This window comes from Phocoena sinus, chromosome 8 (assembly GCF_008692025.1).
Source record: "Phocoena sinus isolate mPhoSin1 chromosome 8, mPhoSin1.pri, whole genome shotgun sequence".
Lineage (NCBI taxonomy): Eukaryota > Metazoa > Chordata > Mammalia > Artiodactyla > Phocoenidae > Phocoena > Phocoena sinus.
Window position 1 is genome coordinate 100,516,350 of NC_045770.1, and position 17,148 is coordinate 100,533,497.

General features: G+C 58.3%; 2 protein-coding genes across 4 annotated transcripts in view; one reads left to right on the forward strand and one right to left on the reverse strand.

Moving 5' to 3' along the window:
• Positions 1 to 1,292: 1,292 nt before the first annotated feature.
• Positions 1,293 to 3,442, forward strand: LRRC10B (leucine rich repeat containing 10B). The gene has a single exon (XM_032640595.1). The coding sequence runs from the start codon at positions 1,406 to 1,408 to the stop codon at positions 2,282 to 2,284; it is 879 nt and encodes a 292-aa protein (XP_032496486.1). The 5' UTR covers positions 1,293 to 1,405; the 3' UTR covers positions 2,285 to 3,442.
• Positions 3,443 to 10,259: 6,817 nt separating this feature from the next.
• SYT7 (synaptotagmin 7) overlaps positions 10,260 to 17,148 on the reverse strand; it is a 58,621-nt gene continuing 51,732 nt past the window's right edge. For all 3 annotated transcript variants that reach the window (XM_032638794.1, XM_032638792.1, XM_032638795.1), the window contains 4 exons: positions 14,448 to 14,617; positions 13,942 to 14,056; positions 13,247 to 13,446; positions 10,260 to 11,072 (listed from right to left, as the gene is read on the reverse strand). In XM_032638794.1, the coding sequence (XP_032494685.1) occupies positions 10,968 to 11,072; positions 13,247 to 13,446; positions 13,942 to 14,056; positions 14,448 to 14,617 (590 nt within the window). In that variant the 3' untranslated portion in view covers positions 10,260 to 10,967. The remainder of the gene's footprint in view (positions 11,073 to 13,246; positions 13,447 to 13,941; positions 14,057 to 14,447; positions 14,618 to 17,148) is intronic.

A 17,148-nucleotide genomic window follows, 5' to 3' on the forward strand; every position in this document is an offset into this window, starting at 1 on the left:
CCTTTGTCGTAAGAGTTAGACTGAGGCTCTGCTGTGAGAATATTCGTGGACAGAGGTGGAGTCATTGTTTCCATTTATTGGAGTGGTACTTGGTTAGGAGCAAAAGTTGGAGAGTCAGACTGCCTGGTTTCATATCCCAGCCACCAGCCAGCAGGGTGACCTTGGGCAAGTCTCCCACCTCACATCAAACCTCTCAGAGCCTCAGTTTCTCCATCTTTAAAATTGGGGCAACAAGGGTACCTACCTCATAGACTGTGGCAAGGACTCAGCGTAAAGCTTCTAGCATAGTGCTGGGCACGTGGCAGGCTGGCAATAAACCAGAGGGAGTGTTTCTGCTGGTAGCTCTGGCAGGAGGGATCGGAGCAGGAGGGGAGAAGTCATGGGCAAAAAGCTGTCGGTGGGAGCGTGCGCAAGAGGAACAGTTCCAGAACGAGCGTGGTCATCACTGGTGGTGCTCAAAGGCGCTCGAGTGCGCCAGTCCTCCGTCCACCGCAGCCACACACCGAACGTGAGCATAGCTGGAGGGACTCGGCAGGAGAGGGGGGTGCGAGTGCACGAACCAGGAACCTGCTGTGCACTGCGGGTGCACTGGGCGGGGAGGGGGGCGGAGCCAAGCTTGGGTCCCCGCAGATCCTCAGCTGTGACCCAGTCTGAAAAAGCCCAGAAAGGAACAATGGTCTGAGTTACTATCTTAAAGTGACCCCAGCGGGAAGACTGGGCGCACGCCGCTGCACATGAACGGCCGGCAATGACCGCGCCCCTCGGTCCCTCCTCGAGAGCCACTTGTCCAGAGTCCTGGGTCGCGCGCCGGCGTTTCCTCGGTCCTTGGGTCCTTCTTCTTGGACTTGCAGCTCTGGACGCACACAACCGCACACCAAACGGCTCGCTGTGGCTGGAAGCGTAGACGGCGTCTGTCGTCGGGTCTGTGCTGGCACGGTGCCAGGCTTGCGGACAGCGGATCTTGGGTTCCCTCGGCGAGCGCTGGCTCCGGGGCTGGTCGGGTGGGAACGCGGGGCGCGAGCCCGGCGCCGGGACCCCGCTCTGGTGGCACCTTGGCCCCGCCCCTCCCTCCCTCTGCCTGATTGGCAGCTGCACGCGCGTCGGGGGTTGCCAGGGCAACGGGTCTCAGTGGCGAGTCAGTGCTAACCTGAGCCAGTCGGCCTCCGGCGGAGGGAGCAGGGGAGGCCGGAGGGCGGACGGCGGAGCGCGGCCCGTGGCGCGCGGCGGCTGGGCCTCAGGAGGGCGCCTCCTCCCGGCCAGGCACGGCCCCCCTCCCGGCGCAGGGGCAGGCCGGGGCGGGGGGCCCCGGAGCCGGCGCGGCCTTGGCCCCGTCGAGGAGGCCGGGGGTTCGCGAGGGCGGGGCGATGCCGGGCGGCGGCGGCGGCCCCGGCCGGGGCCCGTGACCATGGGCATAGCCGAGTCCACGCCGGACGAGCTGCCATCGGACGCTGAGGAGCAACTGCGCAATGGCGAGGAGCAGTTGGAGCTGAGCGGGAGGCGGCTGCGGCGGCTGCCCAGCGCCGTGTGCGCTCTGAGCCGCCTGCAGAAGCTGTACGTGAGCGGCACGGGGCTGCGCGAGCTGCCCGAGGAGATCGAGGAGCTGCGCGAGCTGCGCATCCTGGCTCTCGACTTCAACAAACTCGAGCGCCTGCCCGACGGTCTGTGTCGCCTGCCGCGCCTCACGCGCCTCTACCTGGGCAGCAACCGGCTGCTGGCACTGCCCAACGACTTCGCGCAGCTGCAGAGCCTGCGCTGCCTCTGGATCGAGGGCAACTTCCTGCGGCGTTTCCCGCGGCCGCTGCTGCGCTTGGTGGCGCTGCAGTCGCTGCAGATGGGCGACAACCGGTTGCGTGCGCTGCCCGCGGAGCTGCCGCGCATGACGGGCCTGCGCGGCCTCTGGCTCTACGGCAACCGTTTCGAGGAGTTCCCGCCCGCATTGCTGCGCATGGGCCGCCTGCACATCCTCGACCTAGACCGCAACCGCCTGGGCGGCTTCCCCGACCTGCACCCGCTGCGCGCCCTGCGCGTCTTCTCCTACGACCACAACCCGGTCACTGGGCCCCCCCGCGTCGCCGACACGGTCTTCCTTGTGGGCGAGGGCGCCGTCGAGCGCATGGCCGAGCGCGACGAACCCACGCCCCGGCCGCCGCCCAGGCGCCCAGCGCGGGTCTTTGAGGATGAGGAGGAAGAAGACCTGCTCATAGGGGGCGGGAGCTCCCGGGCTCTGGGGCCCCCCGTGGACAGCCTCTGCGCCCTGGAAGCAGCTCCAGGACTGGGCACCTGAGCCTGTGCTCTAGGTGTTTGGGCCTCGGCCACTCTGGGAGGAGGGCCTCTGGGAAGGTTTGTGGGAACGGTGGGTCCCTACTTGAGGCAGGGAAGGGGTCTCTTTGGGCAAGCTGCCGGGGACAGGCAGGCCTGGGGGGTCATCTTCAGACATTCCAGGGTAGTGAAAAGACTGCCTACTGGCTGGTCTCTGGGCGGTCTTCAGGCCAAGAAGTCCCGGTTCCGTCCAGTTCTTATAGCTCCGTCTGGTCCCTGATAGAGTCACTGACAACACAGTAGTAAAGGCACCAGCTTCTTCCTGGAACCAGGGTCACACTGACCATGGAATCATCCCCTTGGCTGAGTCTGGAGGCTCAGGGCACCCAGCAACCTGGAGTCTGGGTCTTCTAGGTCCACCCTTTCTGGCGCAGGAGCCGCTACCTCTGGTGTGGACCACATGCCTGCTTGAGGAAGAACTGCCCCCAGAAGAAGGCCCGGCCCAGGAGCAGGGGCTTGGAGTTGGGGCTGGTGCCCAGGACAGACAGGTGTGGGAAACCGGGATTGGGGCCCTAACACCATAGCTGCCCTTGTTCCTCCACCGGGGATCATGGTACATACCTCCCTCCCCAGGTCCCCTAAATTCTGTGTGGGGGAAGGGGGGACTCAGAAGGCAAGGTCTCTGCCCTTGCCTTTCACTCTGTTCTCTTCTTCCAGCCTGTGCCTGGAATCTTGCTGGGAAAGAGAACATTCCCTCCCTTCCCCACAGCCTGAGCCTTCCAGCTGTCAAGTTTGAAAAGAAGCCACTGTGCCTCTAGGGCCTCCTGCACTGGAGAGAGAGGCTCTCTACTCTGGGCGGCTGCTCCAGTGTAGCCGCTGCCTGTACTCTCCATTCCCTTAAATGGGCACCATCGGGGTGGCTGACATGGCGTGGGGCATGGGACTAGCACTGAGTGCCTCCACTCCGTCACCAGGACAGCCTCCGGGGGTGAGGAGTGAGGCCTCGCTCTGCAATTCCCAGGGCCAGATCTTTCCCATCCAAGCAATAATGGGAGGAGGGCCCAGGGCCAGGGCCGCTCAGGGACACTGTCGGGGGCAGGGCCCCCTCCATGGTAGCGTTTTCTTTAGGAAGAAAAAAAAAAAAACTGGCTGTAAACATAAATTATATTTCTCGGAGAAAGAATGTGCGTTTCCCACATGCCTGTTTATTTATAAGCCCTGGGAGCACTGGGTCCCGTTGCTGTGGGGACCGTGGGCTCCCTCTGGCACTGCCCTCTGTCCATGTGCTCCAGCTCTGTGTCACAGTGGCCCTGGCCAACTGTTGTGTCCTGTCTGGGGAACAAGAGCTTGTCTTCAGTCACAAACGGCTTTGGCTGCGCTCTCGTCTGGCTGTATCGTACTCTCTGCCACCTGGCCACCGCCCCTCACCCCCAGTCCCCCTTCCTTGGTCTTCTCCAGCTTAATTCTCAAATTCCTGACTCTTAATATGTTTCTGAATCTCAAGCTTGGCTGACCTTTCTCTGTTCTTTCACTGGCACTGACCCCCATCCTCCCTGTCTGACTCTATTCTTCTCTTCTTCCATCTCCCTGGCTCCATTTTCCTCTCTCTGTCTCTCCCTCTTAGTCTTTTTTTTTTTTTTTACTCAGTCATTACTTTCTCCCCTCATTGTTCAGAAAAAAAAGAAAGTATAAATATTTAAAGAAAGAGAGAAAATTGTAAAACCTCAAGCCTAGAGGCCCATCTCCCTTGAGAAGATGCTGCCAGGCCACCGTCACCATGGCAACAGGGATGATGTCATTCAAGGCCCAAAGGTCAGGCCTAGCCCAGCAGCTCTGCTGGCCACTGGGCTGGACCTGGGGGTTAGGAGGAGGCTGGGGATAGATCTGAAGGAGGCAGCTTGGGAGAGTGAAGGCCTCCAATGGACAGAAAGTGCTCTTAGGGTGGGAAAGATTGGAAGCTGCCTCCTTCTCAAGGAGGAAGAGGAGTGCGGGGGTTGGCTGCAGACCTTGTCACCCCCAGGGCTCCTCAGGTGCCCATGCTCCCCCTGTTGAGGCTCCATCAGGGCCAGTGGTCCCTCCTGGGGTCTTGGAACTTGCAGGAAGGAACTTGAGTTCTCAGTCACTCAGGTGGGGTAGGAGTGTCAGCCATCCAGACTGTCCTCTTGCCCCGTGATTCCTATGATGGCATATTCCCCTGGGCCTAGAATCAGAAGGCATGGATTTCAGTCCCGGGACTTCCCTTGTGGCACAGTGGTTAGGAATCTTCCTGCCAGTGCAGGGGACACGGGTTCGATTCCTGGTCCGGGAAGATCCCACGTGCCGCGGAGTAACTAAGCCCGTGCGCCACAAGAGCCACAACTACTGAGCCTGCGAGCCACAACTACTGAAGCCCGCGCACCTAGATCCCGTGCTGCGCAATAAGAGAAACCACCGCAATGAGAAGTCCTTGCTTTCCGCCACTAGAGAAAGTCTGTGCGCAGAAACGAAGAACCAACACAGCCAAAAATAAATAAATAAAAATTAATTTAAAAAAAAAAAGAAAGCATGGATTTCAGTCCTAGTTCTACTATTGACCGAGAGGTCTTAAGCAAGTCATGGCCCTCCCCGCCCCCCAGGCCTCAGTTTCTCCACCTGCACACAAGAAGCTGCGTTTATTTAGAGCTGGTGCTGCGGCTCAGCACTCCACACAACTGGTGCCTTTCCGCCTTCCCTTTATGCGAATCTTAGAGGTGGGGAGGGGGGTGCAGGGGAGCCACAGTTATCCTGAAATCACTACCAGCCCAGGTTCCCTTCCTCTCTCTGGTCTGTTTCCCTGTGCCTCTTCCCCCGTCGCACTCCCCCGAGGACTCGACTCTAGGTCCGGGCAAAGGCCCTGTGACAAGTCCCCCTGGGCCCTCCCGAGGCACACAGGGCTGTGCCTTTTTGCATTGTCAAGGACGGCACCCTTAGCCACAGCCGCTCGCCAGCCAAGCAGGGCTGCTGAGGCTGAGTTTCTCCGCAGGGAAGGAGGAGAGAAATGTGTTACGGGCCCGGGAACCAGCTCTGCTGCTGGCTTGCTCTTCACATCAGGAGCCGCTTTCCCTTGGGAAGTTAGAGAGTTGGGTTAAAGTGGGTGCTGATGCCTGGTTCGAGAGCGCTCTTGAGGGTCTCTCTCTATTTCAGTCTAAGAGACTGGGGGGAGACTAGGATAGGAAAGGAGCTGTTGCCAGGGAAGCTGGGCGTCACAGCTCTCCTTGGTGATGAAGAGAGCACTGCCTGTTGGGGAGTTCTCACTTGGCCTTGGGGCAGCAGGGAGAAAGGGAGATGACTTTTGTAGGGGCACTTGTTAACAGTGGCCACATCGACAGTTCCGCACGTTGTTGGGGGGACAGTCAGGGTTGGGTGGGCCATGGGGGAGCAGGACAGAGGCCAAGGGAGTTGGCAGATCAGACCAGGAAGGCAGGCTGTGAGGACTGTGATGAGACCAGAGCAGAGGCAGCGATGGGGCAGGGGACAGGCCTGGGGAGCTAAGTCACTTGCCCATAAATGGGTGTTAGGCCTCCAATGCCCAATCCTCTCTGGACCTCCATGGCTGGTGGTCAGGTCTGGGTGTGGAATACGTGGGAATCGTAGCCTGGCTTCCTCCCGGGGCCTCCCAACAGCCAGACGTGCTGGCCGGTGGAGCAGCAGAGACTGGATCCTTTCCTGGCTCATTACCGCCATCCCCCTCTTCCCACCCACACTCAGGGGCTTCGGAAAGCAGGAGGACAAGGTGCTCGGGACCTGGGGGCCCTGCCCAGAAGCCCCTCCCTCGCACCCAATGCCACCGCATTGGCTTGCTCAGCCATCGCCCCAGAGCTTCCTTAAGACACCTGGGCACTCTCGTTCTGAGGATGGACGTTTATTAGCACACCCGAGTGTGCTGCACAGAACATGTATTCAGACAGGGGTCCCTGCCCAGGGGGGCTCACAATCTAAAGGTGACACCACACATACACACAGGACACAGACACAGAGAGCAGGGCAAGGGACACAGATGGTTGGGGAGACGCGGGCTGGGGCATGTGGGGCGCGTTCAAGCGTTGTCCTTCTTGTTGTCTTTGTCGGGGAGGGAGAGGAGAGCAGGACGCGGCCTGAGAGGGCCTTCCAGAAAGCAGCAGAATCCGGGAGGGACTTGCAGGAGAAAGAACACCAGAGGCCCCTGGCCCCAGGCACAGGGAGGGATGGGGAGTCTCTGCAGGCATGGATGAAGAGAGACCCCACGAAGTGAAGGCAGTAGATTTAAAAAGGCCAGGAGGAGGCCTGGAGCCCGTGGCATGGGGCTACCACCTCTGCCAGGCCGAGCTGTCCTGCTTTCAAACCTAGATTTTCCAGAGCGAGCCTGAACAGAAGCCTGGCAAGGAGTGCTCGTGAGGTTACCTCCCAGACCCTAGGGCTCCCTCCAATCTCTGAGCCAGAGAGCAGAACCTTTTAACGGGACATTTAAACCAGGCTGTCGGAAATTCATGGGGCAGAAGGGGAGAGGGCGGGCAGCTTCAGGTGGGGGTACTTAGTGCAGGAGGCACCGTGGCCCCTTCACTCGGAGTGGGCAGGGGACACACGACAACAGAGGGCACTCGTTTCTTGTGTGCTTGCAACAGATGTAGCACCTTCCTTCTGAAGCACCCCGAGAGCTGTCAGGCCTCGGCTTCTCCTGGGCTGTGTGTGGGAGGGAAGGGGAAAGGGCTCGGATGATTATTGCTCTTCTGTGGACGGAGTGAACTGACACCAGGAGGAAGGAACTAGCTTGCCCGGGGCCACTGTGTCTGGAGAAGGAAGACACTGGGGCCCAGCTTCCCAGGTCCTCAGATTAGGACCGGCCTTGGGTGTTTTTGAGTTGGAGGGACTTTTACAATCCTAAAGGATGAAACCAGAAGAGGACGGAGAGAAGCCACAGGTCCAGCCAACAGACCCAGAGCTTCGCAGGGAACAGAAGGAGGAGGACGTGCTGGCCTGAAACCACAGTGGCCCAGCCAGAGTTCAGGTGGTGGTGGGGAAGGTGGAGGGTCTCCCTTTGATTTGTCTGACCTGCCTTGGAGGGTGGTTCCCCTGGGAACTGAGGAAGGGGATGTCGGGCCGGGTGAGCTAGAGGGGCCCCCCCCTCAGGCCCCGAGGAGACTCCACTCCCAATAAGCCTTGCTTTAGGCCTGATCCAGGGGGTATGGCTGCTCCTCTGATTTCTGGGTAGCTGGTAGGCTCATATGCTCCACCTGCGGATGGGCTGGAAGGGCCTCATCACCCGTGAAGCCAAATCTCAAAGGTCACAGGTGAGGGGAGATGCAGCCCCAGGCTCCCCATCCCCTCACCCTACTGCTTCTTCCCCTGGAAGGAGAGGGAGAGCTGGGACCCACGGAGGAAACAGCCAAGGCCCTACTTTTTCACGATCCTTTATTAATCAGAACAGGCCTTGCCACAAAAAGCAGGGCCCATTCCCACAAAAATATGATTTTGCAAAGAGGAAATCTTGCTGGCTTAGAGGGTGCGTGTGGTGGAAAAATTTTGTATGATTCTTTTTTTCCTTTTTTTTCTTCAGTTTTCCTTCATTTCTCTTCGTTGTACATTTTTTTGTGATAGTGGGTTGTTGTTGTTGTTTTTATAAAACGCTTGCACTCAAGGACTCAAACACAGTACAAACAGCGACCACCAATCCCCACCCCTGGGACCCCAGAGGGGCTGGGGACTCTGGGGCTTCCCTTGGCTTTTTTTGTGGCTGTTTTCCTTGTCCCTTCCCTGGCGTCTGGCGCCGGTGGGCAGGTGCGGGGCCCTGGAGTAGGTGGAATTTGTACAGCAGTTACGTGGGGAGATGGTCACAAGAAAGGATACCTGAATAAGATAACGACTAAGTCTAGAGCGCCCACAAAGATGGCAGATGACCGCTCATGAAGGGACCGGGGACACAGTGGAGAAGGGATAGATGGGCCCAGGCAGGCCTCAGCTATCCCTGGAGGCTCTGTGGGGGGAGGGGAAGGCGGGCCTTGCCTTCAGTCTACGGTAATAATACTTTACTCACGGGTAGCACCTTCAGATCCTCCTGCCTCCACCCCCAGGTCAGGTGACAGCGGCCTTACAACCTCCCCTATGAGGTAGGTGAAGCATTATTACCATCATTTTACAGATGGGGAAACTGAGGCCCCGGAAGTGTGGGTGATCTGTCCAAGGTCCTAGGATGGTGACAGGGCACGAGGGCCCTCCCCCCACCCTCAAGTTCCCCCTTTCCTTGTTCTTCTATAGCCTTAGACCGCCCCCGCCCTCACCCCATACCACCCGCTGCTTCCCTTGCTAGCCCACGCTGCCCTTGGCCCACCACTTGCCACCCCTCCCCCGCGTCCCAGAGCTCAGGGTGCCCGTCGCGGTTGGAGAACCCCAGGCCCGGTTCATCGACGCGCCTGGGTGGGGTCAGATTTGGAAGAGGCACGGCCTGGAGACGCTCTCTGTGTGTGATTGGCTAAGAGCTTCGGGGACCGGGCTCGGAAAACGGGGATGCAGTTGCCCCGCCCACTCAATGCAAGTTGGTTCAATCCCCGAGCGAGCGCTCTGTAGCAGACACCGGGACCTGGGACTAGGCTCGCTCTCCCACCGGCCTCCGGCGTGGAGGGGCACAGGATTCCAGCTAGGGATGGAGGATGGCAGATCCCCTCCGCTTCTCAAAGCTTCCAACACCACCCTTTCTTCGCTTCCACCGTCTCCGGGGTCGCTGCCCTCCCGTCCCCGCTGGGGGCTGGTTCCTCAGCCTGTCCGATAAGGACCGTGCCGTTGGGGCAGACCCCCATTTTAAGCAAAGCTACAATATGGAAAAATTGGGATTTACAAGGAATGTGGGTGACTATTTGCTTTACGTTAGCACTCTTCACTCTACAAAACGATTCACGTACTTCGATTGATATTCCTCTAGATCCTTGGGGTTAGGGAGTAGGGGCGGGGCGGGGGGCGTGAGATTCTAGGCAGGAAACTTTTGATACCGGCAAAAATGTGAGCGTCTACTGCACAGAGCAGAACGCTCAGCTCAAAGGGAAGTCTACTTAAGGAAGATGGTTCCCGACTGCCTATGCTTTTGCCGTGCTAAGTGGGGGACCCTTTCCAGAGTCTCCTTCCTGGGGTGTCAGACCCATCTGGGGTTGAACTGTGCTCCCAGACCTCGTCCACAGGCTGTAGTGTCAGGGCGCCACCTCGCGGTGTGTGCCAGGAATGTCAGGCCCAGGCTCGCGGACCCCTAGATTTGAGGCTGTCACCGGCTGTCTTGCATCAATACCGGGACCGGCGTGGGGCTGAGTGGGCTTAAGCAGGGATCATCCCGAAATCTGCTGCCTCCAAGGGGATGCCAGTTCTCGTCTCTGCACGAGCTGAGGCAGAGGAAGCACAGCTTCTTTGTGTGGGGGCAACCCCAGAACTCACAGAATCCTGGAATGTTCCCTGCTCCCTCTGCCTGAACTGACAGGGGCAGAAGGAGCTGCTCTGAGGGGCCAGGATCGGCGGGGAAGGTGAAAGGAAAGCCCTGGAGAAGGCCAGGTGTTGGCAGATCAGAGACCACGACGGAATGAAAGGGAAGGTCTATGAGCACAGGGGATGGAGGGGTGGAGGCGCGTGGCTGGGGGGTCTGCACAGAGACGAGGAAAGGGAAGGAAGCTGGAAGGCGTGGCAAACGTTGCCCGCGTGGCTGGGATACGACATCTGGGAAGGCTGAGGGTGCCTTTGGATGAAGGTGTTAGGGAAGAGAGCTAGTGGGGGCTTGGGACCCCTGAGACAGAAGTGAGCAGGGGAATCCTGGTGGAATGTGATACACACAGTGGGTGCCTAATGTGACGAAATTGCTGGGGAAGGAGCTAGCGGAGTTCTGGGGAGGCGGGGGTGGGGCAGAAGGAGGCAGCCCAGCTCTCAGCCCAGCTCCTGTCTGCCCCCTCTTCCCCCCAACTTCCTCCATCCCTGCCTCTCCCCGCCCACCCCCCCACCCCCCCCACCCCCCCACCCCCCCCCCCCGCCCCAGCTCTGTGCATTGACTTCTCAGCCTCCAGCCCTACCTCACTTCACGAAACCCTCTCTGCATCGTCTTCAGCACTGCGGGCCCCAGGGAAACAGGGAGCGAGTTCCCCCACCCGCACACATGCACGCACGCACACGTACACACACACGGTGGACACAACACAAGTACACAGGGCTGCAGCTCCAGGACCCCGGAGCGGGCTGTATACTATCCTCGGTAATCAGGGCCCAGCCGGCACCTGAAACTGCCCTGGAACACGCCTCTCTTGGTCGGGCCGGGGCCAAACGCCTCAACCTCCCCTCTCCTGGGCCCACGTTGCGGCCTGGGGAGGGGTGGCCTTTCTCCACTCCAGGCACTGCCTTAAAGAAAACGGGGGACCGTGCCCACCTGGCGGGCCTCTGGAGGGATCTGCTCGTCTGCCCGTCTGGCTCTCGTGCTCCGCCCCCCACTTCTTTAGTATCGGCAAGTCAGGAAGGAAAGGGGCAAAGCAGGAAAATGGCTCCCAGAGCCCCTCCACCAGAGCTGGACCGGTGGGGAATGGGGCTGGTTCTCCCGAGAAATGGGGCTGGATTCCTGGGACCCCTCCCTGGCCCAGCCCTCAGGATCCTTCCCTCACCCATGGCAGGGGGGCCAGGCCAGGCATTGTGCATAAAGTGGCGAGGGCATGATGGGGACCCAGGCCCTTGGCCCCCTGGGCCTCCCGTGGCCCCATTCAGGCCTTCAGCTGGTGCCACTGAGCCACAGGCTGCCGGGGACGCGCAATCATGTCCTTCCAGTGTTTCACCTCCCCGGGCCCACTCTTCCAGGACAGGTAGATCTGGGGAGAAAGGGAAGAGGACGGCATTAGTGGCACTCTCTGAGGCGTCGCCCCTGCGTCATTGTGGAAACGGAGTGTCAATGGTGGTGACACTCCATTTCCACAATGGCCTGTGATCATGGGGACCAAGGGGCTTCTGCCTGCAGTGACAACCTACCCCACAGAGGCCCCCCTCTTTTCCTTGTTGTGCCTGCCCTCGGGAGCCTGGGCATGCCTGGCCCTTCCGAATTGGACTCCCAGACTCTCCTGTGGTTTGGGATTGATGGGGATGGAGGCAGTTCTCTCCCACACCCTTCCCTCCCCCACCTGTTGGGCACGGCCTATCTCTCCTTACTGACAATCACTCCCACCTCCTGGGCACTTACTACACACCAGACACTGAGCTAGGGACTTTATATACATAGATCATCAAATCCTTACCTGTGAGGCAGGTATGTTATTATCCCCATTTTACAGATGGAGAAACTAAGGTACAGAGTTAAGAGACTGACCCATAATCACAGGATTTATGAGTGGTGCAGAGGGATTTAAATCTAGGTCTTTGGGGCTCTATACTATCGGCCCAAGCCTACCTGCCTCTGTGTTAGGGGCCTCACAGCTTCGGAGGGCTGTGTGCATTATCCCCGGGCTGACACCAGCCTTGTGACTGTAGCTAAGAGCTAATAGGGCTCTCTAAGCTACCCAGACCAAAGTGAGAACAAACCCACCTTCCCCTTGGTTCAGACAACAGAAGGTAGGACTGTTTCAAAGGGAGCTATAAGTGGTATCCAAAGAATACGCAACTCCAAAAGGCTAAGCTTCAGAAGAGCTTAGAAATAGGTACGGTTACTTGGCCTGAGCTCGTCAAGGAAGGGCTCAGCAGGTCCTGCTAAGAACACATAGTCCCACTGGGGTGTAGGTGACGCTGTGCTGGGGACCTGTCCCACTTGTGACCACAGGTCGGCAAGTCATACTCCCTGGGCCTTGCTGGATGGGAGGCAGGGCCAGCTGCTTCTCTTCCACCCCCAGTAGCTAGGCTCTCCATTCCTATCTGTCTGAGAGGTGTCTCCACCTCGGCCCCCTTCCCTGTGGGCGCCCAGGTCACCCCTTCCCATTTCCCTCATACAGGGCTGTGCCCTGGGTGATCCATGGTCTCCCCTCACTTGCTCCTGACATCTACCCCTCCCCTCCGCCTGCCCTGATCACTGGCTTCCTGCACTGTTCCTGGTCAAACTTCCAAGCCTAAATGGACACACATGCCCTTACTAAGAACTTTTCAAAAACAACTTTCATCATAATAGTAGCTGACATATACGTTCCAAGTTCTGTGCTAAGCCTCTCACCTGTGTTATTCAATCCTCCCAGCATACTGTGAGGTTAGGATCGTCTTACTCTCATTTCAAGAGGAGGAAATGAGGCTCATAAAGGTTATGACTGTTAAGAGGTGGAACTGGCACCTGGATCCAGGTAGTATGACTATCAAGAGCGTACTCTCAACACTAAGCCATAAACAAACACAGGAATAGACATTTCAAAGTAGAAAAGCGGATGCGGTTATGTCACAGAATCGTATCCTGCAAAAACTCAAGGCCAGGCATGGATTTGGGGTTAAAATAGGACGAGGAGAGGTCACTTTCCACAAGGAGAATGTCCATGTGTCTCAGGCAATTCTTACGCCACCCTGTGAGGTGCTGTAGGGTTGGTACTAGTAGCTCCATTTACAAATGAGAACGCTGGAGCTCACAGAGGCAAGTGACTTGCCCAAGGTCACTTGGGCAACTGACCTTGGGGAACCAAGATGAGGTGGGAACCAAAGCCAGGTCTTCGGAGCCTGACTACAGCTCTCAATACTTGCCTCACGCAGCTCACCCTCTACAGACGGGACGCTGGGTGACATTGCTCTGATGTCCTTACCCTGTCAGAGGGTCCTGTCCAGAAAACCCTCTTCTGGGGATCCAGGGCACTTTTTCCTACCACCTCCTTCTTTCCCTGCTCTTCCAGTGGTCTGTCCTGAAGTGGTGGACCCACAGTAGGACACTTAGGGAGAATCTCGTCCAATCCTCTCATTCTGAGATGAAACGGAGGCCCTGACAGGGGAAGGGACTGACGCTCTCTCTCCTGCTGTCCAGCCCTGTGCTCATCTACTACCCCGGCTGCTTCTTTGGAGAACAGACCCTTGCTGGGTGCCCCCCTACCTTGCCAATGACGTCGTTGCGGCTGAGCTTGTCCTTGTCCATGACGGTGATGATGATGGTTGTCTCCCTCAGCTTCTCCGTAGGGATGTCGAAGGCAAAGGACTCGTTGAAGATGGGGTTCAGGTTCCTCTTCATTGTCACCGTCTTCTTCTTCTCCACCCGCTTGTCCTTGTACATTAGCCACACCTTCACGTAAGGGTCTGGGGGACAGGTGGGGGAAGGGTCAGAGGAGCAGCGGGGGGAAGCTGGGGCTGCGTGATTTCCCCAGAGGGTGAGGAAAGCCCTAAGGAAGGAGGAGCGGGGATCTGGGGGGTCAGCAGATGGAGGGGCCGCAAGGGGCCTCAGCCATCACCTAGCGCCCTTCCGTGAACACGAAGGAGAAGACTGAGAGGCCAGGTCTCACCCGAGGTCACGGACAAGTAGTGTCGGACCTGGGACTAGAACCCAGGCCTCCCCACCATCGTGTTCGCTTTCTTCCTGATTCTGGGAAGGACAGTATCCAAGATGCTGCTGACCCTGAGGGTGCTCCAGAGACAGCACCAGGGCTCTAGGGTAAAGGAGTTGGGACTGGAGGTGGGGCACGGGGGACAAGGGTGAGGGCCACAGGCAGGACCCTGATGTCCACATGCAGTGAGACTCCCGTGCGCCAGAAGCTCCCTGGCCCGTCTGCCCTCTGCTGCGGGAAGCGCCAGCACCTGACGTGCCCCCGATGTCCATGGCTTTGAGGTTCCGGGCTTTGATGATGTTCACGATGATGGAGTTGGCAGAGGGGTTGTAGCAGAGAGACAGGAGCAGCTCCCCTCGGCTCCCCTGGGAGGGACAAGTGGAGGGGTGAGGCTGGGCCACTCCTCTCAGCTCCCCTGGGAGGGAGAACAAGAGGGCTGTGGGGACAAGGGGAGCCCGCCCCCCCCCCCGCCCCAGGACCCCTCCACTTGGACCTGGGTGCTTACCCGCCCCCTCTGTCTGACACGGATGCACACCTGGTCTCCCCTCATCTGGCAGGTCTGGGCCCTGCTCCCCAGGTTCTTTATCACAGCCCAGCCTCCCCTGAGATTGTGGGTGGGAACTGCTCTGTCAGGCCCGCCCACCTGCCCTGCCCCACCCCACCCATAACCTTCCCAATTCCCTGAGCTTGTGAGGGGACTAGGACTGGGCCAGGATCTGCCAGCCTCCCAGCCAGGACCCGCAGGTGGGGCCTTACACTCCCATCGCTGCATGGCTTCAGATCCTTCCAGAAGGTCTGCATCTGGGTCAGGTCCACCTTGTTGAGGGGGATGGACACCTCCCCGATGGGGTCATTGCGGCTGAAGCGGTCGTAGTCCAGGACCTGGAGGTAGAGGACCCTCTGCACCACCTTCTCGTAGGGGAAACCTGGGAGACAGACAGCACAGGGGAAGAGCAGGACAGAGTGGCCACACGGGGCCGGGGCAGGGCAACGCTCCTGGGCAGGAAGGCCCCGGGAGGAAGGGGAGGGCTGGCCCTGTGCCTTCCTGCTGCCACCCCACCTGGGTGTAGCCGGCAACACCCACGTTCAGACCCTCCTGAAATGTTAGCAAGGACTGTCGTGGTCTCATCTGTCTCCCTTGACAGTTCTGCGAGGTGGACGGTATCTTGTCCATTTTACGGAGGAGGAGACTGAGGCTCCGATGGCTTAACTTACCTGCCCAAAGTCCCACAGCTAATCAGGAGCAGACTGGGACAATTCATTCACTGGTTCATCACGGGTCCATCTCGGCGACTGGGCAGTGGCCCCCTTGCTCTCTGGGCAGCCCTGCCACTGCCAATCATTCTGAGACAAGTCTGGGCAAGTGGCCCTGCCTGAGATGGCCACAGCTGGCAGAAAGCAAGCCCCAGGAGGACTCAGGGCAGAGGGAAATGGCAAAGGCAAAGAAAAAGCAGTAGATGCCTGTCCTAGGACTCCGCGCTTCCCCTTCCTCCTCCTGCCGATGGACAGTCCTCCTGTCCTTCCTCAGCAGACCGGCAGCTGTCCCTGTCTCCACGGCCACCCCCCCGTCCAAGCCGCCGGTACCTCTTGCCTAGATGGTTGCAAGAGTTTCCAAACAGCCCTCCCCGCTTGTGTACTTTCTCTTACAGCCCCTTTTTGACACGGCAGCCGGAGTGATCTTTTAAAAATAGAAATCACATTATGATACTCTCCTGCGGAAAGCCTTTCAGAGGCTCCCAGTGCACTTAGAATAAAAGCCGTGCGCCTTGCCTTGGCTTCAGGTCCTTCCACAACTTGGCCCGCTGTCCTCTCCTTGCTCATCTTGTGACCGCTCTTCACTCAATGACCGAGCTCCAGCCACCCTGGCTTTTCCTGCCCCAGCCCCATCATGCCCCGTCCTGGCCTATCCTCTTCCATCAGGTCTCAGCTTTCTTTCCTGACGTGCCAGATGGGGTCAGATCCCGTGTTTTATACACTAGCACTTTCCTTTCGCAGCACTTATCACAGGCTGTACTAGAGATTTATGTTTCCTTGAATCTGACTCTCCCACTGGGCCAGCATTTCCAGGAAGGCATCTCTGTCCTCAACCACCGGATCCCAGCATCTAACACTGTTTCTGGCACACAGTAGGCGCTCGATTAAATATTTGTTAAGTGAATCAATAATTGAACAAATGAATAAATGCCCATGAAAGGGCATGGAGTGTGCTGGGCTGGAGCAGGAGATGAGGCCAGAGCGGAGAGCCAGAGGAAGGAGCTTGGATGGGATGGTAGACACAAGAGAGCCAGGGAAGGTCTGAAGCTGGAGTCACAGCCTTGGGAAGCTTAGTCAGAGGAGGGGCCGGCCTGGGGGGGCAGTGGGTGCAGGCCAGCCTGGAGGCCCGAGGTGCTGTGATCCTGAACCAGGGTGTGCACAGGAAGAAGAGAGGATACTTACTACCTTAGCTCAACTGGTGGAGAAGATGAAGGGAGAGGAAGGGTTCTGGAGGATTCTCGCACCTTTTGCCAAAGACGCTAGAAGCACAGAGTTACCTCTCACCAGGGCAGGTGCACTGGAAGAGGAAATCCTATGTTCCTTCAGCCCCCAGACTCTGAATGCCTTCAGGGCCTCTTCCTTATATTGAGGGGGACTATGGGCCATGTCTTGCTCACCTTGGAGTACCCCAGGGACCTGTCCAGGTGACTTTCTTCTCTTTTTTTTTTGCCACGCTGCATGGCTTGTGGGATCTTAGTTCCCTGACCAGGGATTGAACCCGGGTCCTTGGCAGTAAAAGCACGGAGTCGTAACCACTGGACTGCCAGGGAATTCCCCAGGTGACCTTTGGCATCCATTCAGGTAAAATGCATGAGGACAAGTGTTCTGGAAAGGTTGAAGGCTCCAAGGGGTCCCTGCGCCTGAGTCAGCTCTCTTCAACACCAGAGGAGGCAGTCTCCTATCTGGCAAACTCCTATTCATCCATCAGAACCCATCATGAATGGCCTCTCTTCTGGGAAATGTTTTTCAGCGCCACCAAGGGGAGTTTATATTGGGTTCTCGCAGCATCTGTCATGCAATGTATGGCTTAATTATCTACACATCTGTGTCCTCCAAGGAATGCCTTGAGGGTCACAATGGTGCCTCATTCTTTTCGTACCCCAAGTACCCAGGACAGTGCCCAGCCCATACTAGATGCTGGGTAAATGTTTGCAGAAGGGATCAGTGGATTGGGGCTCTGCCCATAAATTTCACCCCACCAGCTGGCTACATACACCTGCAGACAGCCAGCCAAGCCTCTCACTGGTTGTGCCATCTCTAAACCTGTTCCCATGCAGAACTGAGGAGGGAAGAAACGAGCAAGCACTCACTAGCTCACCCTCAATGATTTATTTAGTGGGTGAGCTGGCTGTCACTGTGCCAGCTGAAGGGGTGAGATATCAAGTGGCTGGTACACCAGATGGGGAAGATTCCCGATTCCCTG

Excerpts from the sequence above, each read along its gene's own strand:
- LRRC10B (XM_032640595.1), top strand. The coding sequence starts at position 1,406 with ATGGGCATAGCCGAGTCCACGCCGGACGAGCTGCCATCGGACGCTGAG.